We start from the raw sequence: 25,964 nt of genomic DNA, 5'->3' as shown, positions 1-25,964 counted from the left end.
AGGTGAAGGAGAGGACAAGTGTCTACGCTTTACCGTAAGTTAACAATACAGTTGACAGTGGAATTGACTTCCACTGAATTTTCAACACGCACGATAAGCTCCAATTCAAGAACAGATGCTTAATTTGCTTCAGTCAAATGAAACTGCATTTTAGACAGCTTTCATATATTGAACATTGTAGATGCCACAATGAGCTTTTTATTTTCTTGAACATTGTGTGGAAATTCAATCAGACACCCGACTGAGGACCTCTGTGCTCTTACCCCGCTCTAAGCCTTATGGCCAGCTGTATTCTTAATGAGTTGGCACAAACCATCCTGCCACCAGTACGAGGGAAACCTGGACCTTCTGTCAGTGGGGTTGCATAATGTGTCTGATTCTTGGTGGGTGTCCTTTCTGTGTCTGTGTATGCATGTGTGTATGTTTCTGGGAGTCTATACACTTGAGAGAGCACACCTGTGTGTCCATGCTTGTCTGTCTGCTTGTTTGAATATGCAAGTGTGTGTGTGTGTGTGTGTGTGTGTGTGTGTGTGTGTGTGTGTGTGTGTGTGTGTGTGTGTGTGTGTGTGCTCCGTTTATTAATTTGTTTTTTTGTGTTTGTTTTTTGATCAGCTACTGTGTGTTGTATATTTACTGAGCACACCTGGATGGCCTTCTGAATGGTAATGAGAGGGACTTTATACATGGAGAGTCCAATGCAGATTAGCCAGTGATAACAAGATGCATAATTAATCATATGCATATTTAGAAGGCTGGAAGTAATGATTTCCCGTTGGGGTTGGGAGGAAAGACCAGAATAGGAAACAAAAATTAGGAATATGAGGAGTTTTTCATGTTTGACTGTATGTATGAGCGTTCATATAGCAACAGTGCATCTTGTAATACTATTTTTCGTTGATTTGTTCATTTGTTTTTACTATTTAAATGTGCGTCTTGTCTGTGCAGGGTTTTCAAAGCAACTTGCTCAGGGGCCCAAATCAGCTTTGTGCCACTCTCGAGTTAGAAGTCCATTGAAATGATCCCCCACGTTCAAAGCCTTTCTGTGATGAAAAATATATGATATTCCTATAAAGAAAGAATTTTGGGCTGTCAGCCATTACAGCCTTGTTGCCCCAAAGGGGACTTTTTACTTGCATCCAGAGCTTGTTTTAACTTTTGCTTTAAAAAATAAAATTCTGCAATGATTCATGGTGTTTTGATCTAGAGCGTAAATGTGGGATGAGTAGTCGGTTATTAGCCAACTTGGTTGTACTCCAGGGGAATGTGCAGGATGATTTGAAATACCATTTGCCCAAGTAAATTATATCATGTGTTCATTTTTTATGTTAGTTGTTTAATAATTGATATTGTTGTGAAATCAAATCAGACACAGTACACATGTATGAAAACATTCTATCACACCAAGTCTAAAAGGTTCAACAGCACATATTTACACATCTGGTATTTATGATGTCATACTGAAACAAATGTCAGTGAGATTTACTTTGTTATTCATTTAAACTGGAAAATAGTAAACCACAATATCTCTTTTAAAATTATACGTACATGTATACATTTACATAGAAAATTGTGGGAAACAGCAGCACAACAAGCAACATTCCATTCACCTCCCTTGTATCGGAGTAGTGGCAGAAGTTTAGTGGTGGATATCTTATAACCTCAAGAAAATCTAGCTAGATGCCAGTTGAGGAAATGTGCTTTTGTCATTTTGTTGAATTGATCCTTTAATAAGACATGAAGGAACAGCAGAGACAGCAGAGTGGCAACTTTACTGGAACCTTGAAGCAGTTTGCAGATAACGTTACATCAGTTGAGGCATACAAAATTGAACATACATTTGAATCAGGCATTTCAAGTTGAACATTGACGTGGGAGCTGGAAAGCAAAGTGCTTACCAGTAGAATAGAAACTGCCATCAGGAGCAAGTAACGAACTTCATTTTGCTCATGTTGTTGTGTCTAATAAGTTAATGTTCTTAAAAAAAACTCCAACACCCTGAGGACAAAGTTTCCTTTTTTTGTGTTAATCCTAAAAACAAAGGCATGCAACAGATGAGAGTTAATTCCTTAATGACTAAGCTTGCTGAAAACATGGTTATTTTAGCAGATTTTTGACGCGTGGTTGTGTTGTAGCTGCCTGAGAGCTAACAGTGCTTATGAATTTACCATTGTCAAGGCAAATATATAAAACAGTTGTGATATAGATTTTTTATTTGTATCACCCAGTGCTGCAGTAGAGGTTGAATGCACAGGATTTGCATAGCAAACTCTTCAGAGCCTTCAGCCTGTGAGGCATTGAGGGAGAAGAAAGGAAGGAGGAAGGGCAATCTGCAACATCACGAGCCGTGGATGGCCGTGGCTCAAGAGAGTCTTTGTTGAAACTGCTGTCTAATGAAAGGACTGCACTGCGGTAATGATACTAAAGGAAGGGAGTGTACTTCTAAATAATGAAGTGACTGCGGTGTAGCAGAGGTAACAATGTAGGAGGGGAGTGTCAAGTTTATAATGGAGTGAGGGCTATTTGCTAATAGCCATGCAAGAGGGCAGTGTATGTTGTGTAAAGTGCTTTGAATGTAATGTGGTGATGAGAGTCCGGCTGGAGAGACAGATGGACTTCTGAGCTCGCATACTGTAAATCTCTCACTCACATACTAAGCTGTACTAATTCACACTGTCTCTCGTTCACAACTGCCATTTCCTTTTTCGCTTCATTCTTCCCCTTTACCTTCCAATATGCTCTCATCCTGTCTCTCCCTGACACTCCTGCTATCTTCCCTCTCATTATTAGATACTCTGACAGCTGAGCTACTTATCACCTTCTGTACGTTGCATTAATTTTCAATCATCCGCTCTAAAATCCCCCTTGGTAACTGTCAGTAAATACGGTCATTGTCTGTGCAAACATATTGCTTTTCGTGCTATCGCTTGTGTCTATGTGTCCATACATGAGTGAGCTCGCATTCGTGCATATATTTTAAGATGGGGTGTGGGATCTGGACAGTAGCTCAGGGCAATATTCCTTGATTTCCTATCTATGATTTTTCTTTAAATTCATGTTAATATGTCACATACACACAAAGAGTTGTTGAGTCTATTTAAATGTATTTTTGTGTGATAATTACTAATAATTTATACAATACAGTAAATATGAATACAGTATAGGATCACAGCATTTCTTCTAAGGAGGTGTCTATATTATTTGCATTCAGTGCATGAGTAAATTAAATGACCTAAGATAATAAGGTAATTTAAAGCCCTGCGGTTAAACCTGTCTTACTATCTTTGAACATGGTGAAACACGCACTTCTATGGTGTAAATTCTCAAATTTTTGTTGTTGTTGTTGTAATTGACCCCGGGAGGAGTAGCTACTGTATTGTAACAGTAGCTACTCCTCCCGGGGTCCCTAAATCCCTGCATAGTAAACTCAGCATTATGTACATTTTCACAGCACTAATTCTATCGCTGCAACAACATGGTCATGTTATACTCACTAACACATTTTGTTTATACACTTGCAACACATAGAATGGTTGAGTGAGGTGAAGACGGGGTGTTAGAGAGACAAAGGGAGAGCTTGACAGGAAGAGAGCAACACCGCTAGAAAAATGGAAATGCAAGGAGAGAAAAGAGGGATTTTTGGGAAAGAAGTGAGAGCAGGGTGAAAGGTTATGATGTGACGACATATGACAGGGAGAGAAAGAGACATGGCAGGCTTTAGTCATTTGTGATGACACACACACACACACACACAAACACACACACACACACACACAGCTATGTACTAACTCGGCTGTAATGTAGTCAATTTCCAACAAAGTATTTTTTGCCTTTCCTTTTTGTACAAAACGTTCTTGTTCCGTGATTCCCTCATTTAATCCTCCTCTTCTCACTACTTTTATAGTTCCAATTATTTGATATCAGGTTACACCAGCTACCACAGCTGAGGTGTTTTTGCAGTTGAGTGAGTTTGTAGGCTGATAGGCCAGCAAGTATTCCCTTTCTTTCTCTAGGACGATTTACCACAGTAGATGCTTGCCAGTAGATTGTCCAATAAACCTGCTTCATCCAGTTATTTATTTCTTCTAGTTTGACTTCCCCCTCTCAACCTCCTACTATTTACTGTTTACCCAATCTCTGTTGATACTTGTGTAAATCATGTTCCTATGTCAGACAGAAGCAGTGCACATCTGTTGCATGTTTGACTAAATTGGTAAATTCTTGCAATCCAACTTGAATTTGCAACCATGCTCTTGACCAGGGTTCAACGTAGGTGTACCACTGCTTAGCTTTGACATGGCAGGGTGAACACAGGTTTCTCAGTCAGCAAAACAATTATATATTTGCTTATTATTAAAGTATTACAGGGTTGCTGTAACGTCTAAAGAAGATAAAGAAGCTGTCCTCCATCTCCCCACAACCATGGAATTAGCTTTTTAAATCTTAGCAATATTTCTTCACGATTGAAGAGGATACGTTGCTCTATTAAGCTATTGTGCCCTATTTTAACGATCTGAAACGCAAGTGTGAAACGCAAAACGCAAGTAGCTTTGTGGGCGGATCTCGGGTGCTGTTGCTATTATACCGGCGGGATAAATGACTCATGCGCCCGACGCAAATCTTAAATGGGTTGGTCTGAAGTAGCTAGGTGTGGTTTGGGCGTAACGTGAAAATAACAAATCAGAGTGTCATCTCTCATTCCCTTTAAGAGCAGGCGCGCTTGTTCCATGGCGGATTGCTATTATGACGGCGGATTTGCCTGGCGCACGCCAGCGGGAGCTGTCCGGGATGCGGCAAAGTAATAAATGCCTTCGCCGTCTTGGCCGGCCCACTCCATCTCCGTCCACCCGCTCCATCAGGAGCGCATCGCGCATTGCCACTCCCGGACCAGATTCCGTCGGAGTGTCCAATCCCACCATAGTTCAACATCACGTCTCCTTAAGTCCTCTAATATTTCCTCATTTATGTCATCAACACATCCATGATTCATGGAAATGTTGTGTAAAACACAACAAGCCACAAAGAATGCTGCGACTTTTTGAGGACTGTACTGTAAAGTGCCTCCTGATCTATCCAAACACATGAAGCGCATTTTCAGTAATATTTTTCTTTGTAATTATGTATGGTTTTAAAAAATGGGAACTGCTGTAGATGAGAGAAGTGTATGCGCGTTGTGCACACGCTACATTATTGCCAAGCATTCATCCCTAAAATAGCATCTGAATAACGCGCTACTGACTTTAGACTAGCGCCACTGACTTTAGACCAGGTTTTTCCTGGTCAGTGGCGGAATTGTTTTCTGAAACTGCAAAATAGCACCACGTAACGTTAGCGCCGGAACACGCCTCCTCTTTTCGCTGAACCGCCCCCGGGAGCGCAAATACATTCCCTAATTTACCGACGTGCGTCTGTGGAGGGAAAAGTCCGCTGTGCGTCGAGTGCAAAATAGGAATGATACATGCGTCGGTGTATAAAGGCAATTGCGCTGAGTGCAAGATAGGGCCCATTAAGAAAAATAAATAATCACTATCCTGCAAACGGTTGGATGCTACAGCCAGCAGCTGGTTATCTTAGTATTAAGACTGGAAACACGAGGAAACAGCTAGCCTAAACAATTTGTGTTTTATTTTAATGGAGGATTGTGTAGAACTATTTCTTAGCCAAACATACAGAGACTTCCTGTAATGTCACCGTGGGGTTGACAGGTAATTAGTAGAGACTCCAGGAAGTAACTGTGCCTGGCCAAGAAATTGTCCAGCACATGGCCCCATGTAATACCACAACATGTTGTGTTCATACTTTTTTCCAACATGTCAAACTACTCATTCTAGCCAATGCTCTCTACTATTCCAGTGATGAACAGGTGAGGGTAACATTATCCAGAAACGCACTTATATGCCAACAAAGGCAAAGAAAAGAAGACTTCAAGCTAGTAAACATTGAGGTAAACAATGCAGGTTTCAAACTTTTAAGAAAAATCTGAAAGGACATGCATTTAACATGTTTGTTAGACCTCAATGATGCACAAAATATGAAATATTGAACATAAACAGACACTTTGTTTACAAGAAAACTCCACAGGGTACCTTTAAATCTTAGTAGTGTGTCATAATAGCAAAACAAAATTTCATGTTGATGCTTTGCTATATATAAAGCAATCTTGCTCAAACCAGGCATCCACCTTCTTCTAAATTAGATGATTAAGAAAAATGATACGATTACTCGCGGTCAAGGATGGTTTCTCTTTGATGCTGTTGCTCCTCCTGCCCTGGTCTTACTTTAACAGCACTTTTCTTGCAGCTTGTGACATCTGCCAAAGAGTAGGACATGCTTCAGGGTTTCTGTTTCTGGCTCCACCGACTGCTATGGTTTGGAGCCCTTATGCAATAATGTCACTCTGGAGGTGGGGAGTAAGGCGTTCTCCACTCTCATACTAATGGCTGATTCTCTGCTGAAGAAGCGATTTTTCTTTTCTAATGTGTTTTCAAATAGGAAATATGCAAATCATAGTTCAGACTGGACAAAATTAAATTCACAGTCTTATAAGCAGAACAGTAGTTATTCTCCAACTCCTAATCTGCCTGCTTGATGGCTTGGCAACTGATGGACCTGGGAATGTGTATCCTGGTAATATCTTAAGAATTCAACCCTCAAACTTAATAAAATCAATCAATAATTCTTACTTTTGTACCTATGCTAATTCAGTCTCTTCTATAATTACTATTTTACTTAGAGGTGACTGATTCTTTTCTCTGCTGACTTCTCCATCTACTTCTCAGTAGCCATCATTAGATACCAATAGGAATTTACAGGTTTTACCTTCTCTTTGTTCATTTTAGTTCTACTGATCTGCTGCTTTGTTGTAATAGTGTACATTTTCTTCAGAAGTTTGTAGTTCTAATGTTAGGCAGTACATCTGTTCCTTTCTTGGACCAAATATTGCAGTGGACATCTGTGGGAGCTGAGTTTTTTAGCTTCATGTGCTTGTTTCACCTGCAAAGATTTCAGCCTCAAGATAACTGTACACATTTCCATTTAGACCTCAATATGAACCACACATTGTGTTAGTTTGGTTTGCTTTAGAGAGATCTGATTTTGACTTTGACAGATTTTATTTGGCTTGATCACACAGCATATGCACACACAATTGTTAAGTTATCAGGAGAGGTTCAACAATACAAAGTGTGAAAACCTTTAAAAGGTAAAGCTTTTCAGGTCTTTTGAATTTAACATCAGGCTTCTACCACACTTTTTAATGTTTTTTTTTATATATGCAAAGGGAGAAGTTAGCTTGTGACCGGGAGGTTGTCGGTTCAATTCCCAGACCGAAAGTGAAAGAGCAGCACTTGTCTCTCCTATTACCACCACTGAGGTGCCCTTGACCAAGGTCCTTAACCCCAACTGCTCCAGTGCAGCTGCTCAGTGGCCAGCAGATCAGACTGAGGTTGTACTGGGCAGCTTCCAGGTATGAATGTGGAACTGTGTGAATGTGACAGGTCGTCGTTGCAAATGAGAATTTGTTCTCCATCGGCTTACCTGGATAAATAAAGGTTAAATAAAAGAAATAAAAAGAAATAAAAAGTATGGTGAGCATACATTTGTATCTCATATTAAATAGGGTCCCTATTTAGTTCCAAAATATCCTGCAAAATGTTGCACTTTCTTGCAAGCTTAAAGCTATAGTGCGCAACTATTTCATACTAATGAATGTCCGTTACATTATAATGAGTTGATACAAAGCTCATTAAGCATATCAACTCTCTGTATTTCTCAGTATGGCTATGTTTACAAAATGGTGAAGTCCGGCGACATTCGCGCACAGAAGCTCGAGTGATGCGTCTTACGTTACCGCTAAGAAAGGACAACAGCAGCGTTCAGCTTTGGAGACGAAGAGGACATTAACAATTACAAGTTAATAACCTCTTCTGAAGAGTCCATCATGTTTTTTTTAATCCTCATCCTTTGATGGGACTACTAGCAACTGTGTGGAGGAGAGGTGGGGGTGGTGCACGATCACCGAACTTGCGTCATGTGGAATGCGCAGACAGTGTTGTTGTCATTACTTAGAATTCCTCATGGGGGCGACAGAAAGTACACACTATAGCTTTAAATATTTTTAACATAAACAATGGCAGACTCAGACTAAGGCTGTATTTTTTTCCTCATACCATTGACTGTAGAAGCTCAAACTGGGTTGCTGATACCAATAATTATGCAAAATAAGGGTTCTTTGTGCTCCTGATTAGCCATGCCCGAGAACATAAACCCAGACCCAGCTTTTGTTGGCCAGGCTCCGATTGTTGATTGGTGTTCCCTGCAGTAACACTTTAAGACCCCTGCCAATTTATTTGCATTAAGTAGCCCTAACCCCTACTTTTCCCTCCTCATTTTCTTAGCTGTTTTGCATTCCTTTGCCCTTGCTGTACCCCGCAGAAAATTAAGTGGCAGTGGACCGCCCATAGCAAATAATCACTGTAACATTAATCTGATGTAAAGGGATGTCATTGAGTCTCCACAGCAATGAAAGCCGGACATGCTCAGCTCTAGCACAGCAACCTTCAGATCACACTGTATGTAGGTGTATGTGAATGTTCAACCACATTAATGTCTCCAGTTATTTGGAGATTGGACTTTGCTCTTGCATTATATATTTATTCACACTGATTATAATGTTTAGCAGTGTTTGGCATTAAATCTTGCAGAGCTGGAGATATATTCAGCTCGGCAAGCCTCATACCCACACACACTATAGCTTATTGAAGTCAGTTAATGGTGTATTATTTTTTCATCCCTGTTTAGAAACAACTGTGGCAAACCCATGAAGTCAAGGTCATTATCTCTTTCCTTAACACACACCTACACATCACTACATCATGCTTATTTCCCCTTAAAGCCTGTGCATCAGGGGGCCCAGACACAAGCATGCATATAGGTGCAATAAGCATGCAGCAAAGCTCCTCTATTACCTTCTGCAAACATTTAATGACACCTTATACTAATGCCAAACGCACACATATTAAAGATGAAGTGTAAGGAGAAGCTAATGCAAAGTGTGCAAGTAAGGAGCCATGTATTTAACCAACTAAAAGCCCACTGAACCTTGAACATTGATTGTTATTTATAATACAACTATATTAAAATGCCTAATAAATTAACCCTGTTTTATCAACCCACTAACAACAACATGTATCTACAGGTTACACTGATTGTTGTATGTTTATGCATAGTTTATTTTTGTGAAACTGCCCTACATAAAGGTACAATAATATCCACTGTGAAAGTTTCAAACTAACATTATCCCTTGACATGAATAGAAACTGAGCCTTCATGCTGAGTTGGGATTTTAGGGATAGACAGCAGCAGGTGTGGGTAGATGATGGAGAGGTAGGGGGTCTCATGTAGGTTTTTTTTAGGCCTTTGTAATGCTGCGGCTCAAAAACATGGATCCATGGGTAGGTGATGCATTTGCCTGTGTGTGCCTGTGTGTTAATCAAGAAAATAAATTAACAGACTGAAAAAATGAATTTCCCCGAGGGGACAAATAAAGTACATTATTATTAGTATTTAGCCTCCATTCGTTGGAGCCAGTTGCACACTAAATAAAACATTGTATTCAGGATATACTTTGTTTGACCATTATTAGTATTTTATTCAGGAAGAGGGTTTAGAGGGGTTGTATTTGGAGGAAATAAATTTATACATTCACACAGCATGACTGATTTATTTTGTCACAAACATGGGATCATTTCCCCCTGTGTGATGAAGCTCCAGTGTGTGGGAGAGACGCTGGTGTCAGTGGCTGGCATTTGTTATACCTGGAATATCTATTGCACAGGTCATATTGTTATGGAACTATTCAATTTGATCAATGTAGATAGGAATATGAACTAAAATGTATTATACTTGCAAATTGAACATTTTGTATGGTTTGGATGGACACTTTAAGCCTGCTTTGTCATGTTGAGACATTTTAGAACTTTTGATTGGTTAGTTGGACTTTTTAAACTCCCATTTATTTTGAAAGCCACTGCCTGTTAGAAGGTTCTGTCTTAGTTTAATTGTTCATTTTCTCCCCTATCCTTTGCTTTTATGGATATTGCTTTTGTAGAGTTGTTAAGTGCATTTACCGTTGTGATATGAAGCTAATTTTGGGAGATAAAATGTTCCTTGGCAGTCATTAAAAGGATTTGTTGTTTACAAAAGAGTTCAAGCTATACAGACACATGCACTGTGAATGGAAGTTATGAAAAGACTGTCTGAAGAAAAAGAGAGCCTGACTGTTTTACATCAAACACTCATTGTACTCCGTTAAATGGCCCATTCACTGAATGTGTTACCTCTGGTTTCAGGCAATGTCTTTGGGGACAGCTATCTTCCAGCTTTATGGCCTGTTTCTGTTCAAAGTGAAAATTACTTTTGTGAAGTCATGACAGTCTCATGATCTTTGACAGTCCATTCAATATTACCGCCAGAAGACTAGTATTCTTATTGTATCATGATTTGGGATTTTATATTACAATAATGTTTTATGACACTGCTACTTAAAGATGTGGCAATATCTAGTCCAAATCAACCCATGTGGTCCGGATGTCCCCAAAGTTGATCAAGTTTGGAATGGTATCGCATGTTTTGTCAGTTTTTCAGCTGACTTTCTAATATTTTAGGGATGACGTGTATGATACCTTAATTTTGATTATGCCTTTGTCTTGAGTGAGGCCACTCACATGGTGATGGCAATTTTGGGGACTTTGAAATAAACAAACACTTGATCTAAACTCTTACACACAGTGGTTTTGAAATACAACATGGAGCTCAGTCAAAACCATGGCAGCCACGGTTTAAGCAAGGGGGTAAGCTTCGCTTCAGAACTCGAACCTCCTATGGCGCCATTTTGTTGCTACCTGGCCATCACCTCCCGTTAGCATTCCACTGACTAGCATTCATTTTGGTGTCACTTGACAGCGAATAACTTTACATCTGAAGCGTTTAAAGACTCTATTTGTCCATTGTTTAGTTCTAAAGAAACACGACAATGTATAAAAGGCTCCATTACCTTGTACCTCACGTTATGGCTCCGTAGCAGACGCTTTTGTAAAAATAGGCTAACGATTGTGTCATAACCACAAGACTTACTGTCACACAGTAGAGGAATTACCGTATAGTACAGGAGAAGCTCGCAGGCAGTTTTGACTTACATAAGCTGTTTAGGTTTAATTACTAATGTTAACTAGCATTTTAGTGAGCAATAATTATCCTGTGCCCATGTTATCTCCTTACATATACCTACGCTCTCTTTCTCTGTAAGATTGGAAATGATTGAGATTTCTCTTGGCACAGCTACCAGAAGACTTACAACTTTCAGATACGTTGTTCACGTCACATTTACGTTGTCTCTGTCAGTTGGAGGCTGCGCAGTAAAGCTGGCCATCACAGGAAAAGTGCTTCTAATATCCTTCAATGGTCTCCGTCCAGAGCAACGGGGTCTGTTGGTCCATTATATAATGTCTATGGGTTTAAGTGACCAACACATGCCTCAGGCTTAGTATTTAAACACTCATTCCCCATGATGCCTCTCATTGACTGCCATCTAGTATGCTCCTTAAGAAGTAAATGTGGGTCAAGAGCTATTGTCAGAGATGAAATTCCCCCAAGTGTGCTTTTTGAGGACCTTTATATCACCACAGTTTTATTCCAATTAGTAAAAAGCAATGGATGATTATGGTTATGAAGGTCATTGAGACAATAGGTCTCCATCTGTGTGACTGACAGAACGTCTATCCTACGTGTGTGTCCGAGTGTGTGTGTTATGTGCGGAAAACCTCCGTAGTCATTTCTTTGTGACTCAGCCCTCTCCCGTCAGACAACTTAATATTAAAAAGCCTTCATCCTGCAGCAACACCGTCTGAGTTATGGCCTCTGGCACTGTGTGTGTGTGTGTGTGTGTGTGTGTGTGTGTGTGTGTGTGTGTGTGTGTGTGTGTGTGTGTGTGTGTGTGTGTGTGTGTGTGTGTGTGTGTGTGTGTGTGTGTGTGTGTGTGTGTGTGTGTGTGTGTGTGTGTGTGTGTGTGTGTGTTAAAACCTGCTTTGTCATGATGTTTTCGGCTTAGCATGGATCATAATGGACAACAAATTTGAATAGCTGTCATCCACAAACCAACTATTCCCCGCAAAGCGTGTGTGTGAGTGTGTGGGTGGATATGAATGTATCTTTTCTTTTATATGCTTGTGTTTTGCATTTGCGGGCGTGCACTTGCTTCATTGTGCTGTTGTTTGTGTTTTACTTTGTGATAGTTTTCTTTTATGTGTGGATATGCAGATATATATATATGTGTGTGTGTGTGTGTGTGTGTGTGTGTGTGTGTGTGTGTGTGTGTGTGTGTGTGTTATCCATGTAACAAAGAGCAAGAGAAACTTCTGTGAACCATGAAGAATGGCTGTCAGCCCACTGATGATAGAATGGCTGAGGAGGCTTTCCTCTGTAAGGTTTCCATTCAGCTTGATATGCAAATAAGCTGCTAGTACTCCTGTTGGTACAACCTTTTTCCTCATAACTTCAGTATCATCAGGCCCATACATCGATGCAATAATAAGCATCAGACACTTAAATACACACACAAGCACAAACTGAAACATACACACACACACATACACAAGAGTTGGGCAATAAATCAACATAATATTGATGTTGTGACATACAATTCGGTTGAGTTTGTTAATGTAATATCAAGATATAGCTTACTAAATCTTAAGCGGTATCTTAAAGTTTGTCTTTTCCAGGTCTGTAAAGTTTTAATCATTAAGACTTTATAACACTGGTCGCAGAGTTCTGTTCCAAATGACACTTTTATTGAATACTGGGGGCAGCAAAAATGCCTAGAGCGGCAACTAGGTGACATGTCAAATTGCATAAATGCCATAGAAGATCAAGTGTGTATTTGTATCTTTTAGCTTAGAGGATTCATCACAGTCAATGTTGTCCAACACCGGTAATACTAAAATCATGATCAAATGATTCAGAATTACACAATTTCTACACAACTCATGTTGCGGAAGCAGCACTTCAACAGAGCAGCAGCAGCAATAGTCCTCCGTTTGTGTCTACACAGGATGCCTTCAAGTACAGTATTGAGTGTAGGTCACCTGAGTTTTTAGCAAACACTCAGAACCCAATACATAGATTAATCAATACTTTTATTTTAATTGTCACACACAAAACGGAGGAAAATTGAAGCGTGAATAAGAGCATGTGAGTGAAAGGCAAGCGAGCGAGTAAGGAGCGCGAGTTGGGGGATTTTGTATTTTGTATAGAGCACAGAGTGGATTTTTAGCGTTGCCTTATCCCCTGCACCTTTACGCTCCAATTTCGCCCGGGTATCGCTCACACCCTGAGTTTGAAGCATGGCCGAGTCCTGTGTTACTGGGCTTTTTGCTGCTGGAGCTCCTTGCATGAAGGGAATTAGGGCGGTGTTCATCTAATAATTACAACACACCTTTTTTTTTTTTTTTTCTGGAGCGAGAGGTAAGCGACTTGAGTGGAGCGAGGTAAAATCTGAGTTGAGTGCGGAGCAGTATTGAGCAGAGCAGTTTTGAGCGGGGTAGTGGAGGGAACGAACAGCTCTGTGAGAGAGGAGCAGAAATTCTCACCGATTCACTCCACTCACATGCTGGCGTGAACATACGCTCGGGGTTGCATCTTCGTGTATATAGATTGAGTAGAATGCATAATGTAACAATGGAATCTACTGCAATATATAGAGAGGCAATTACCAAACGTAAATACATTGAATGGCGCTTGCTGGGAAAAAAAAGTCTTGTGTGTTCTTGCCCGGTAAAATGCACAGTGGATCTAGCTTTGGACCATTTAGTAACTGCTCTTGAGCGTTTGACCATATGACATGATCTTCATCAGCAGATGGAGTTTGTTCAGTTGTCATAGAATAGTAAATAAAATTCCCATTTTTTACCTGAGCACTGGACTTCTTGTCCCTTTTGCTTGAAAGTTGAGATCAAAAGTAAATTCTTGACTTCTGAAAAAGCAGTGACAAAACAGCTTTTCTTATGCTTTTGATCATATCGCATATTTCTTTTAAATATTACAATACTTGAGTTTGTCAATATCACAGCTGATCATTTTAAGAGTAAATGTACTATATCAGATCTAAAACGACATACACCACTCCTAATACAATCTGACACATGCCTACAGAAACACACACACACACACAGATGCATGTATGTATGTTTGAGTCTGAGACAAACACACACACATTTCCATCTATAAATTCATATAAATGCATTTTCTTTCCCTCCCATTCCCTGTGTCTCCAGCAATTTCAAATGCTACACCTAATCTGCAGATGAAACTACTCTCACGTGCATGCTATTCCGAACACAGTGTTTAAAATGTCATGGCAATAGTAAAAGACCTTCAAATGACCTACCAGATGGGGTTTCTTAACTCATTCTCCCAAGGTATTTCCAGACACCAGCGCCTGTGAACACACTTGTACTAGTGCAACATGAGATGCGTAGACACGTGAATCCAACACAAACAGGTGCTGAGTTTGATAAAAAACAAACACGTGAACACAGATGGATTTCTGCGGCAAAGTCTCATAGAGAGCAGAAGCAATTGAGAAATCTTAATTAAAAGTAAACTTTGGGCAAGATTAGAAAGCTTCCTCTCACTGTTAATGAGAGAATGCTGTTTATGAGTGTAAGCCTTCACAAACACATTGGCATGCAAATGAGATGTTTTAATTTAGACTACACAGCATGTTCCATATTTTTAGTTGCACTCTGAACATGAAGAATCGCTGAGAGGATACAGGTATACAGTAATTTGACGATTTACACATGCAGTATTAGCCTATACTCACTGTTGGAGCAAATTGTGTACATTTGGTACCATCTTAGAGCAACTTTTAGCACTTCTTTAGCACTTTTCTATAACTGAAATTAGTTCTAGTAGGCCTTCCTACTAGCCTCTTTGCTTTAAAAGGTTGGCGAAGACTTTACTTATAGATACTATTTTCCTTGCTGTGCTGTGATGTCTGTTTCAAACTCTGAAGAACACACAACAGCCTTATAGGAAAAATAGGCGAGGCATTTGGATCCCATTCTGTAGTTGTGAAACAGAGAGCAAAAAAATATTTTGATATGAATTTAGAAACAGTAAATCTAAGAATATGTTGACAGGACCTTTTAAAGTTGTTTGCTGCAGCCCAAGCCTTTAGCAGTGTGTGCAGCCTGAGATTTCAGTATTCAGGAAGCATTCTAAATACTGGAAAGGATTGTTTTCAAAGGTAAAGCAATGTACTTTATCTTGTAGTCAAACGGATGTGTCTGACAAAACTTGGTTCAGTGAGGTCTTACCCAGTGTCCCTGCCAGAGGCAGACATCTCTACTGTAAGATCTCTCCTTTTCCTTCGGTTTCTCGAGATGCAAACACGCGCCCTGACCTTCTCCTATTCTTTTCATATCTCCTTTCTCTTTTCTTTCCCCGATAATGTTTTTCTGTCCTTGCTCTCGCCTGGTGTTTTTGTCTCATTTCAAAGAAATTAATCTATTCGTCCTTTATCTCTCGGTCTTGCTTTTTCTTTCATATCCCATTCTACACGTTCTCTCTCACTCTCTTCCTCTGCTACACCTTTCTATATAATGACACCGCCACTCTCTGCCGTCTCCGTGCTCTCTTTTCCCTCTCATTTCCTCCCTCTTTCCTTCGCTCCCCCCTCACCAAGGTCCTAGAGAGGGGAAATGAAAAGTGTATGCATTCTGTAGCGGTGCAGTGTGGCAGCGGGAGGGAAAACTGCTGTTTATGGTTTTATTTATGGATCTGTAGATTTCTGGCACTGTGCACATCACACACGGGGGCAGAGGGGGAATGAAGAGCAGCCTGATGTGAACTGCTGCTAGTACCCCCAGTGGAGCTGCACACTAGCAAGGAGGCAGAGGAGTGCACACATTCACAGATGTTTGGACCAAACATGCATTAGCTATCATCTAACGTATAGACAAATAAACAGTAAACTCATATTCATTTCCACAAACACATCAACCCTATCAACTAAACTACTCAACCACTTGCATCAAGAAAAATGTAAATGTAAATGGACTGTTTTTATACAGCGCTTTTCTAGTCTTAACGACTCAAAACGCTTTTACATAGTACAGGAACCATTCACCATTCACACACATTCATACGCTGTGGCTGAGGCTGCCGTACAAGGTGGAACCTGCTCATCAGATAAACACTCACACATTTACACTCCGATGCGCAGCATCGGGGACAACTCAGGGTTCAGTGTCTTGCCCAAGGACACTTCGAGCCACAGCCACCCCATGAAAACACATAAACAATGACATATCCCTACAATCACCCTTGAATATCAAAATATATAATTTGCTCTTGTGTCTCTTTGCACTTTGTCTCTCGACTGACTAATACAACACTCCCAGCAGAGACAAGTTTTTTTTATCTGAAGGTCAACTTAAGCCAGAACTCTTCAGACCATCCCAGCAGCGCAATCACAAACATTATATGGATATAATGGAAGCAGCTATCATTGCACAGCAGATGGTGCTAACTGCTAGTGGCTCATGCCAATAAATAGCCTTAAATACAAGAGAGAGGTAGAGAAAACGAAGGACACTGTATTGAAATTACAGGCTAATTTAAATATATATGGTTTTTTGAATAGGACAGTCTTTTTTTAATCCGTGATATTCAAAATCTTTCCTATTATTGGGGTTTTAGTTCCTTACCACACTAAAACTGGGAGTACGTGTACATTGTATATAGAGTCCCAAAGGATTAGAATCAACTACAAAAACAAAACTCTAAGAGGCTCTTATGTAGTTTTGTATCTAATAGTTTAACCGGTAAACCCACATTTTTTCTTGTGTTCTGTGAAAGTTAGATATAACTTGGCTGAATATTGTAAATTGTACATTAACTGTCTTTGCCTCATCCATCTGCAAACTACAGACAAGTGTGAGCTTATAATTCACTTATTTCAGGTTTTTAAAGATGAATGTTTAAAAAACAACCACACAAAACAGTATCTTCCCCCACGATCATTTGGTGGATCTGAGGTGAACAGGCCTTAGATCAGACTTGGCCCTATTAAATACCTCCTATTATGTTTTCTCTTATTGCTCTCTTGTCTTACCTTGAACAAATATAGATTCTGTACAATCTTATTTATCGCAGTGATGCACTGTGTCTTTCTGAAGGTGGCAATAAAACGTCAGAATTTCTGCAAAACACAGTCATATATTCACCTCATTTTAGTAATTGGACAGCTCAGTATTGAACAAACATGATTTATAGAAAATGATTTTCTCTCGAACTGTGAAGCGTGATGAAATTTGATAGCACACTGGTCTAAAGGAGTGGAGGATCTGACTGAATGAGTTCCATTTGCCTCTCGATGACAAGTCACGTTCAAAGGGGGCAAGTGTTTCACGCTAAACACATTCAAATATAATGGGAAAAGAAAACAAACTGTTTGTGTTGGAGTACCTGGGATCACAGTGACTAGCTTAATGCTATTTTAAAGGCGTGATGTGTCACATTTTCCTGTCAGTGAACAATTTCATCTGTCACTACAAATGAATAGTAAAATTAGCCTAAACAAATATATGATGGGCAGATTTTACTTGTCAATATCTTAATGGCACAAAACAGTAAGTGATTTCCTTCCAGCTCAGAATAATAGTGGCAGGGAAATGAGGGGAATGAAAGTTGGTGCAACCTGTACAGTAAAACAAAGTGAAGCTGGGTCACATATCAGCATCATCTTTGCAAAAGAAATAAATTCAGTTTAATTGAAAATATGGTCTTCATTTTTTAAAAGAAATGAACATAAATGGAAGCTTTAGATAGAGACCAGTTACTTTGACTGTGGCTGTGTATTACAGTTCACTAATATATCACAGATAATTTGACAGTAATGTTTTGGTGCTTAGAAATGCTTCATACTGCACCTTTTATCATGTCTTTCGAGACAAAAAAAACATTGAGAGGCAAAAATAACGGAGCAAGTCTTCTCAAAAATGGCCCACAACACCCATAATTCCCCTCTCTACCTGTCCACTGCAGTGTCTGTGAGACTCTCCTTGTCTCGCCCATCCTCTCTCCTGGGTAATTTGTTGTGTAAATACGGCCTACTTACAGCTGACGGGCCCTTTCGGCTGTGGCGCTGGAAATGCAATTACAGGCAGCAAACATCTCCATTGTTATCACTGGAGGGTGCGACGCTCATTTCGGTCCCCTCTGCAACAGGGCCCATTATTGATTGGTATCAGCTTTAAGGAGGGGATTACTAATGAAGCCATCTGAAAGCCTTTTGTGCTGTAAATAGTTTGTGTGTGTGTGTGTGTGTGTGTGTGTGTGTGTGTGTGTGTGTGTGTGTGTGTGTGTGTGTGTGTGTGTGTGTGTGTGTGTGTGTGTTGGGCGGCGTGTGTGTGTGTGTGTGTGGTTGGGGTGGGGGGGGTGCCTCTAAGTGTGTGTGTGTGTGTGCGTGTGTGTGTTTGTAAAATGGATGAGAGACAGCCAGAATAGAAAATGTCTGTTTGTAAATGTAGGTGCCACTCTGCCATCCTGTTGAGTAGGACTCCTAATGCTTCCTTTTTATAGTGCTCTGCTGCCTCTGGTGGTAATTTTGCTATTTACACCAGCCATCACTTCTACCCCTAAAAAACATCCTCATTTCTGACATGTGTTCACCTCTCTGATTGTAATACAATCACAGTGTGCTGAGGTAGAAATCACATGATAATGTTATAACCATAGTTATGAAACTATATATATATATATATATATATATATATATATATATATATATATATATATATATATATATATATATATAAAAAGTTTTCATTTATATTTTTATATTATCCTTACTAAATTATTGGGACATTGACCAACTGAAGTGTAAGCCAATTACAAACCTTACAGAAAGACATTAAAGCCCCTAATAGTCTCTATAACATTAAATGTTCATGGCTAAATAGCAAAAATCAAAGTTGAAGTTTGGAAAATACATACTTAGTTATTATTTATTACAAGTGTAACAGTCAACAGCTAATCTGCCTCATCAGGAGTGTGTAAGGATGGTTTAATGCGATTTGATTGGTAGTGGCGTGGCAACATACTCAAGCTACCCTGCAACTGTTATCACATCTTGATTATTGTATTGCTAAATTCTGATTGGTACGTGACCTCACCTTTTAAACACAAATGAAGGTTGTAATGTAAAACGGTTTCAACTTTGGAAAATGGCCTGTTAGTGTTGGACCATATTGCTCTTAATAAGAAACTGATTGAGAAAATAGGTTTTAAAATTCACAATTGTTATCAGAATCTACACAGAAATCCCTGTTTATCTTCACAATTACTTATCGGGACTTTTTGATCCTCCCAAAGAGAGCTGTAAAAGTATACACGCTCCCTCACATATAATGCAACATACTACTACATCTGCCTCGACTTCTCCGTTTTTTTCCAGCTCTTTGGCAACACTTCTTCTGGTATGAAACTAGAGGAAACACATTTCCCTTATACATTACTTTAACACAGACATTAGTCTCATACAAACATAGTGACTGTGGCTCTGTGTTCACTCAATTATTAAGTACTCAAACTTCACACACATCTTATTTTCCTCCTCGGTCTGAGTCAAGCTGTTCTAATATCATGCTTGTGTGGCAGTCTTTGAAGCGCAGTAGTTTTTTTGGTCCTCGTTTGATGTGCGTGCAGGCGCCTGTGGACAAATGATTTGCTTCTTTCTCCCCTGTCTTTGTTCCTTTGTGTTCACTTTCACCTCTGCATGTAGTGATTCCACCCAAACTATTTTTTGCACATTCATAACCTTCTTTATTTTTTTTGTCTCTTCTAAAGGATGTTGAAACAATGCAATTATCAGGTTTTGGTTTTGGGTTAATAGTGTGCAATAGTTGCATCGTCTCCTTATTCTACACAAGAGAATATAACTTTTACTTGTTTGAAATAACCTTAATACATACTGTATATAGAAAAGCTGTATTTGCAAGACCCAGAAATTCATTTTATTTCATCAAGATATACAAACCCCACAAAAAAAACGTTGACTAATCTAAAATATTCTCTACTAATAATGCATCACCGTTGCCTTGGCACCGAATGTCCTGAGACCTTGAGGAGAATGGTCCCATGAAATACTCCTGGACTTGAAGTTTAAGGATTTAGACTTTTGCTAAAGTAATGCCTTTTAGATCTAAGTCCAAGTTTATGAGAACTAACTCTACTGTGTGTATACTGTAAACATTATATACTCATATTATAAAATCTATAACAAGCAATCTTCATATCATTTTCTTTCATACAGATTTTACAGATTCATTAATACATACTTGACATAGAGAATGCTAGTTTAGTACCTTTTTATGTAATGTAAAACAACTCTTTAGTCTTTTATGTTATGATCTGTAGTGAAATTAGGTGAAATCTGTATTATTATTTATATTGTTATTATATCCATCTGTATGATGTGACTTTACTATGTAATATGTTACCTGGTTGATCTTAACTGCACAGAAAAAGCAGTCAGATTAAAAAACTTTACTTTGAATGTGTAAAGAAAAGTTACAAATTGGTGCCTTCGTCATATATTCAGAAGAGCAGATGTCAATGCTAGCTCCTCAAATGTAAATAAAATAGTTATTAATGGAACGGAGATGATTGACAGGTAGAAATCAAACTTCATCTGGCCCACAGCTGAGATTTGTGCCTCTCAGAGTGTTAATCCATCTCACTTTCAGGTACTGCTCATGGCCCACTGACACCTAGCAGGCAAACCAGATAATTAGATAAATAGCAGCCAGAGTTGAAAGAGCTGAGCGATAGAGTGCTTTATAGACTAAAAATGTTAAAAAAAAGCTACATTGTGGCTTGGTTTATACGATAGTGCTGAGTCTTAAACAGGTGAAAGCTTTTTTTGTCTTCTCTGTGACGTATTACATCAACACAATAAAAGCTGACTTTTCTGATCTGCAGGGGAGGAAGGCTTTACTATTTGATTTGCTGCAGATAGTAAGGACATAATGACAAATACTAGTTAATGAATAATAGAGAGCCCCAGGTGGAAATCTCCTGAGGTGAGTTTGCCCTTTTCACATTAGGCTGATCCAGCAGCTCCACTCTCAGGGTGTTTGTCAGCTCAGCTTTTTCAGAGCAAATGTTGCGTGAATAAATATAACTGTTAATGAGAAAAGTGACACTTCTATTTCTGCCATTTGGGCCTGTTGAAGCACTGTCAATGGTTTTGGTATTTTTCTTTAAAAGTTCATTATTTTGCACGACTAAATAAAAAACGTCTATATTTCCACGTGAGTTATAGCTATTAATTTGTCTGACAAGTCGTTTAGAGGTTTATCATTACAATTTTATATGTTACAAAGCGTGGTAAGATTAAAAAATAATTACCTTTATTACATGAATATTATTCAGGTAACTCTTGACCACTGATTGCCTCACACTTGTAGAATTTGATGTCCCTTCGCTACAGATACTGCTGAGCTTCCTGATTCGACCACTTGGTGTCAGTGTTGGCTAGGTGTCCTTTCAGGTCTGAGTGGTTTAGTTCAACTTTTGGAACGTTCACACTGTTATATTCAGCTTTATAAAAAGTAAATCAAATTTTTTTTTTTTCATTTTGAATTCATTAATTTGAGCGTGAACTGATTATATCCCTTAGTCTGGGGACCAATAGAAAGCACAGAGGAAATGTAATTATGAAATTAAAGCATATATCTCACCAAAGACTTACAGAATGTATGGTTTAACCTTTAAAGCATTTGGTCTTGAAAGTGAAAATATAGTCATATATAATAGATATGTTAATTCTGGTAAATTACAAGTCTGTGAAAATCATGTGGTTGAAAATTTATCAAAACATTCCTCTTATAAAGGCTGTCTTATTGAAGTTATTTTGCTTCACTTAGGATGCCAAAAACAAATACACCTCATACATACACCTCAGAAGTCCCCTTTCCTGTTCGTGGCGGCTAAAGGATTCTCTTTCAGAGGTTTTTTTCAGCACATCATTAACCATAAAGTGTATGCTCAGTTGCCTTAGCATAATAGCCTTTGTGAATGTGAACCGTTTGGCCTCGGACCGCTTCGCTAGGTCCAACTTTCTTTGCTCAGACATAAAGCAAAGTCATGTGGTCCACCTCGCCTCAGTTATACAGGGACACAAACTGCTCAAGACCACATCCTCTCTAGCAAGGCGTTGGCATACAGCTGCATTATTAATAATCAAATAACAGAAAATACAGAAGGCATTGTGCATGATTATAACTAGTCACACTGAAAACCAATTATCTACTTTTACCCATTGCATCATTTAACTAGAATATTTAAAGTAGCCATTAAGTGTGGTATCACTCAGTAGGCCCTCGTTACAGCTGCATTTAATCACGGCCTGTCTCCTCTGTCCAGATAACCACGTCCTGCAGTTTGGGAAGCTGGTAAGCACCTCCAACACCTATGAACCCGTTGCCCCTGGAAAGCCCAGGAAGCCTGTAACCGTGACAACAGACCAGCCTTTGCTCTGGAGCATGGGCATACGTAAGGATGGGGAATGACACAGAAGAAATCCTTCTTCTCAGGCAGTATTTGACAAGTCAGAACCTACTTTGCTACCGCTGAGTTATGGCAAAGTCACTCATCTTGTGTTTTGTGCAGAATTAAGTAAAAAGCACTATAACTTGTGGCCAAACACCTCACTTAAGTGTATGAAAAGAGCTGATACTATTTTGAAAAATAGTCAACTGTTCTTTTGGTCGGTTTGGAATTTTCTTTTATTCCAACAGAGCTGACCATGTCTTGATTATATCAGAGGGTTAGGGTATAGTGTAGGGTATATAAATGTATCCCTGTTTATGTATATGTACCAAATACACAACCAAAATCTAAGCCTTATCACACACACCACCATCTGATTTGTTTCATAGAAGAAGAAAGATTGATATCAGGGAACTTTTAAGGACCTGCTTCACTATCCCTAAAAGTACACCTTACTTTAAATGTGTGCAGGTGTCTACTTTGTATCACAGCCTTCACTACGTGCCTTTGACATCAGTGCTCCGGTTCCTCTGTCCACTTGTAGCTACCATATCAACAATACTATGGAAAATACTGTACAACCAGCTTCAAATTATTTGTGCCTTTTAATGACAGTATTTCTAAGTCAGATAATGTAAAACCAAACTGTTGTATGCATGCTGTAATGATAGCAGGGCTATCTGAATAGATGGGATCAGTCTGTGGGTTTTCATCTGTTTTATTTACACATTGACTATAAATGTTGCACAGAATGTAAAAATGACATCCCTTCAGTCCCCAATCACACCAGCTCAATAACACTTTACACCACCATCTCCTGTCCCCGGGTATTGAAGTTTGTGTTTTTTCTTGACCAGGATTTAACCACCACTAGATGGAAATACAAAAAAAAAAAAAGCAGTGTTAGTGATTGGAGAAAGAAAACTGGTACATGGATATTTTATTTAATGTATTCAGTTTTATGGCAAAGCAAACCAATTAATTGCTGCTTTTAAGAAAGCCACAATACAATGATTGTGTGTATCAGTACCACTTCCATTTAACGTTGTACCACAATTCTTTTTTTCAAAAACAGACAATCCAATTTCTGCACTTTAGGATACTGTGTATTCTGACTATTAAGATAACATCCTAAATGTATTTGAACGTTTAATCCTACTGTGCACACAAATAAAAGCATTGATGCTACCAGTTAGACTTTTGTCCCCCCTCATCTTTTGTGTACTGATAAAACTTAACTTTAGAAGGCATAACTAATGATAAATAACTGCATTGTTGCAATGAGGAGATTTAAAAAAACTAAACAAAAAAAAACAAACACCTAATGCTCATGTTAATTAAATACTTGTTATTCATAGAAAATTGGTCTTTATTAAATTACTGTGCTTTCTGGTAATGTATGCTAGGAACTGGTCAATAAGAATTGTGTTAGAGACAAAGCAGTTGATCATGAAAAGGGAGTGGGTAGTGTCATTAGAAACTGAGAAGTAATCACTGATATCATTGAGACACTAAGATAAAATGTTTCAATCTCTCATCAAGACAAGCCCCTTTCTATTGGGCCACCTCTTCACAGTTCCTCTTAGATAATGGCATTAACAATACTTGAAGCATTGTCTTAACCAATGACTGTAAACATAACATAACTAAAATAATCAACAAAACAAATTTGATACAATTTAAATGTAAGTAAGTTGTGTTGCTGCTACTTACACAATGATGTTGTTGATGGGGATGTGAATGAGTTTGACAAAGAAACCAATGAAGCCCATGATGGCAAACCCAATCGCTGTGGCCATGGCAATCTTCTGGAATTCTGAAGGAGAGCAATAATAATCAAGGTTACAATTCATCAAAAAATCAAGTGACCTTACATAAAAAACAATATTGCTCTTCGAGTCCCGAATGATGTAGCCTAGACTTGAAATTGGGTAGCTGGATTGAAATGAAGGTTGGACGCTGCTGCCAAAGACAAAAACAGGCTGTGCCAAATGAAAGTATGAACCTAACGTTAACGTACCTTTTCTGTCGGGCTTTGTGCATCTCTTTACGAGCCGTATGGAGTCTTTGACGAACTGCCGGCTGGGCTCAACAAACTGCATTACCTGATCCATGATGGTGTTCAAGCTACAGTCAGGATAAGAGCAAAATCAGTGTTAAAACTTGACTGATTTGAGTGCTGACGTTGACTTCAACAGCCCGAGCCTTACATAACCAACATATGTTATATTGTTAATATACTGTAGATGTTCTCTTTTTTCCCATCAAATATTAACAAGTATGTTGAAAGATATGTCCTTATCATTGAAAAGCATTTTATTAAGTTAGTTAACGTATCTAAGCTAGCTAGCTAACGTTATCATAAGAAAAGCTATCACGTCGACGTAACGCTAGGTTAGCTGGAAATCCAATAAATAAACAAATACAAGTCAAAAAATCTCATACAGGTTGGTGGGTTATCTTCATGTAAAACATAAAATAAATTGTAATAGAATAGTAATTAGCTTACCTGTTTGTGAGGCCGTGTTATACGAGAAGACAGTCAGTAGAGTGAGGGCCACGTAGCTTTTGGGCAGCTTGTTAGTAGAGAAGAGCTGACGTAGACTTTGCACGCGCATGCGTATGATCTTCATTCTCTTTTTTTATCTGAGCTTGGATTGTCCACACTGCCACCTACAGGCGAGGAGGTTCATACTCGCTTTAAAATATATATATATATATACGGTATATATTTTGTTCCGGGTTTGTTCCAACTCTTTTTAGTGACACTGCGAAATAGAAAAGCACTCGAGCCTGACTTATTTTTTAAGACTGATTACAGACTGAAATACTTGAATATTCATGTTTACCTCCTTTTTTCTTTGCCCACATATCGTATAGATAGACAGCAGGGAAAATATCTATCAATACAAAATAATTAATTAAAATTAAATAAATTAAATAATAATAATCATCTTTATTTATAGAGCACTTTTCAAAATCCAAGTTCTAAAGAAAAATAAACCAGACCGTCATAAAAAATAAACACAACAAATAATATAAATCAAAATAGCACAATACAGAATACAAGAAAAACCTTAGCATACTCTGTAAATATAAGATATATATCTAGAATACACAATATACAAATAGACTAGAATACACTATGAATATACAAGACTACTACTTCTAAAATATAAAAATGTTTTCTTCTTCTATTGACCGTAAACAGCTACCTACACCATTACATTTACTGTGCAGTTGTCTGTGTATTCTTTATAATTTAATACACATAATAATTTAATTACATGATACCATGTTCGCTCTTTTTGTTCTTACACATGAAAACGTGAATGTATATTTGTGTCACAGCA

General features: G+C 38.7%; 2 protein-coding genes across 3 annotated transcripts in view; one reads left to right on the top strand and one right to left on the bottom strand.

The window, feature by feature from the left end:
- Positions 1-23,806, top strand: part of tpk1 (thiamin pyrophosphokinase 1) — an 82,311-nt gene extending 58,505 nt beyond the window's left edge. For both annotated transcript variants that reach the window (XM_039790044.1, XM_039790042.1), the window contains exon 9: positions 22,486-23,806. In XM_039790044.1, coding sequence (XP_039645978.1) covers positions 22,486-22,631 — 146 coding nt within the window. In that variant the 3' untranslated portion in view covers positions 22,632-23,806. The remainder of the gene's footprint in view (positions 1-22,485) is intronic.
- Positions 23,314-25,264, bottom strand: sec61g (SEC61 translocon subunit gamma). The gene is made up of 4 exons (XM_039790045.1): positions 25,121-25,264; positions 24,632-24,738; positions 24,325-24,427; positions 23,314-23,481 (listed from the first exon to the last, which is right to left on the bottom strand). Exons 2-4 carry the CDS (start codon positions 24,723-24,725, stop codon positions 23,472-23,474), a joined length of 207 nt encoding a protein of 68 aa, XP_039645979.1. The 5' UTR covers positions 24,726-24,738; positions 25,121-25,264; the 3' UTR covers positions 23,314-23,471.
- Positions 25,265-25,964: the final 700 nt, after the last annotated feature.

Source organism: Perca fluviatilis, chromosome 22 (assembly GCF_010015445.1).
Source record: "Perca fluviatilis chromosome 22, GENO_Pfluv_1.0, whole genome shotgun sequence".
Taxonomy (NCBI): Eukaryota; Metazoa; Chordata; class Actinopteri; order Perciformes; family Percidae; genus Perca; species Perca fluviatilis.
The sequence above is the reverse complement of the archived record's forward strand: the minus strand, read 5'-3'. Positions and strand labels throughout refer to the sequence as shown.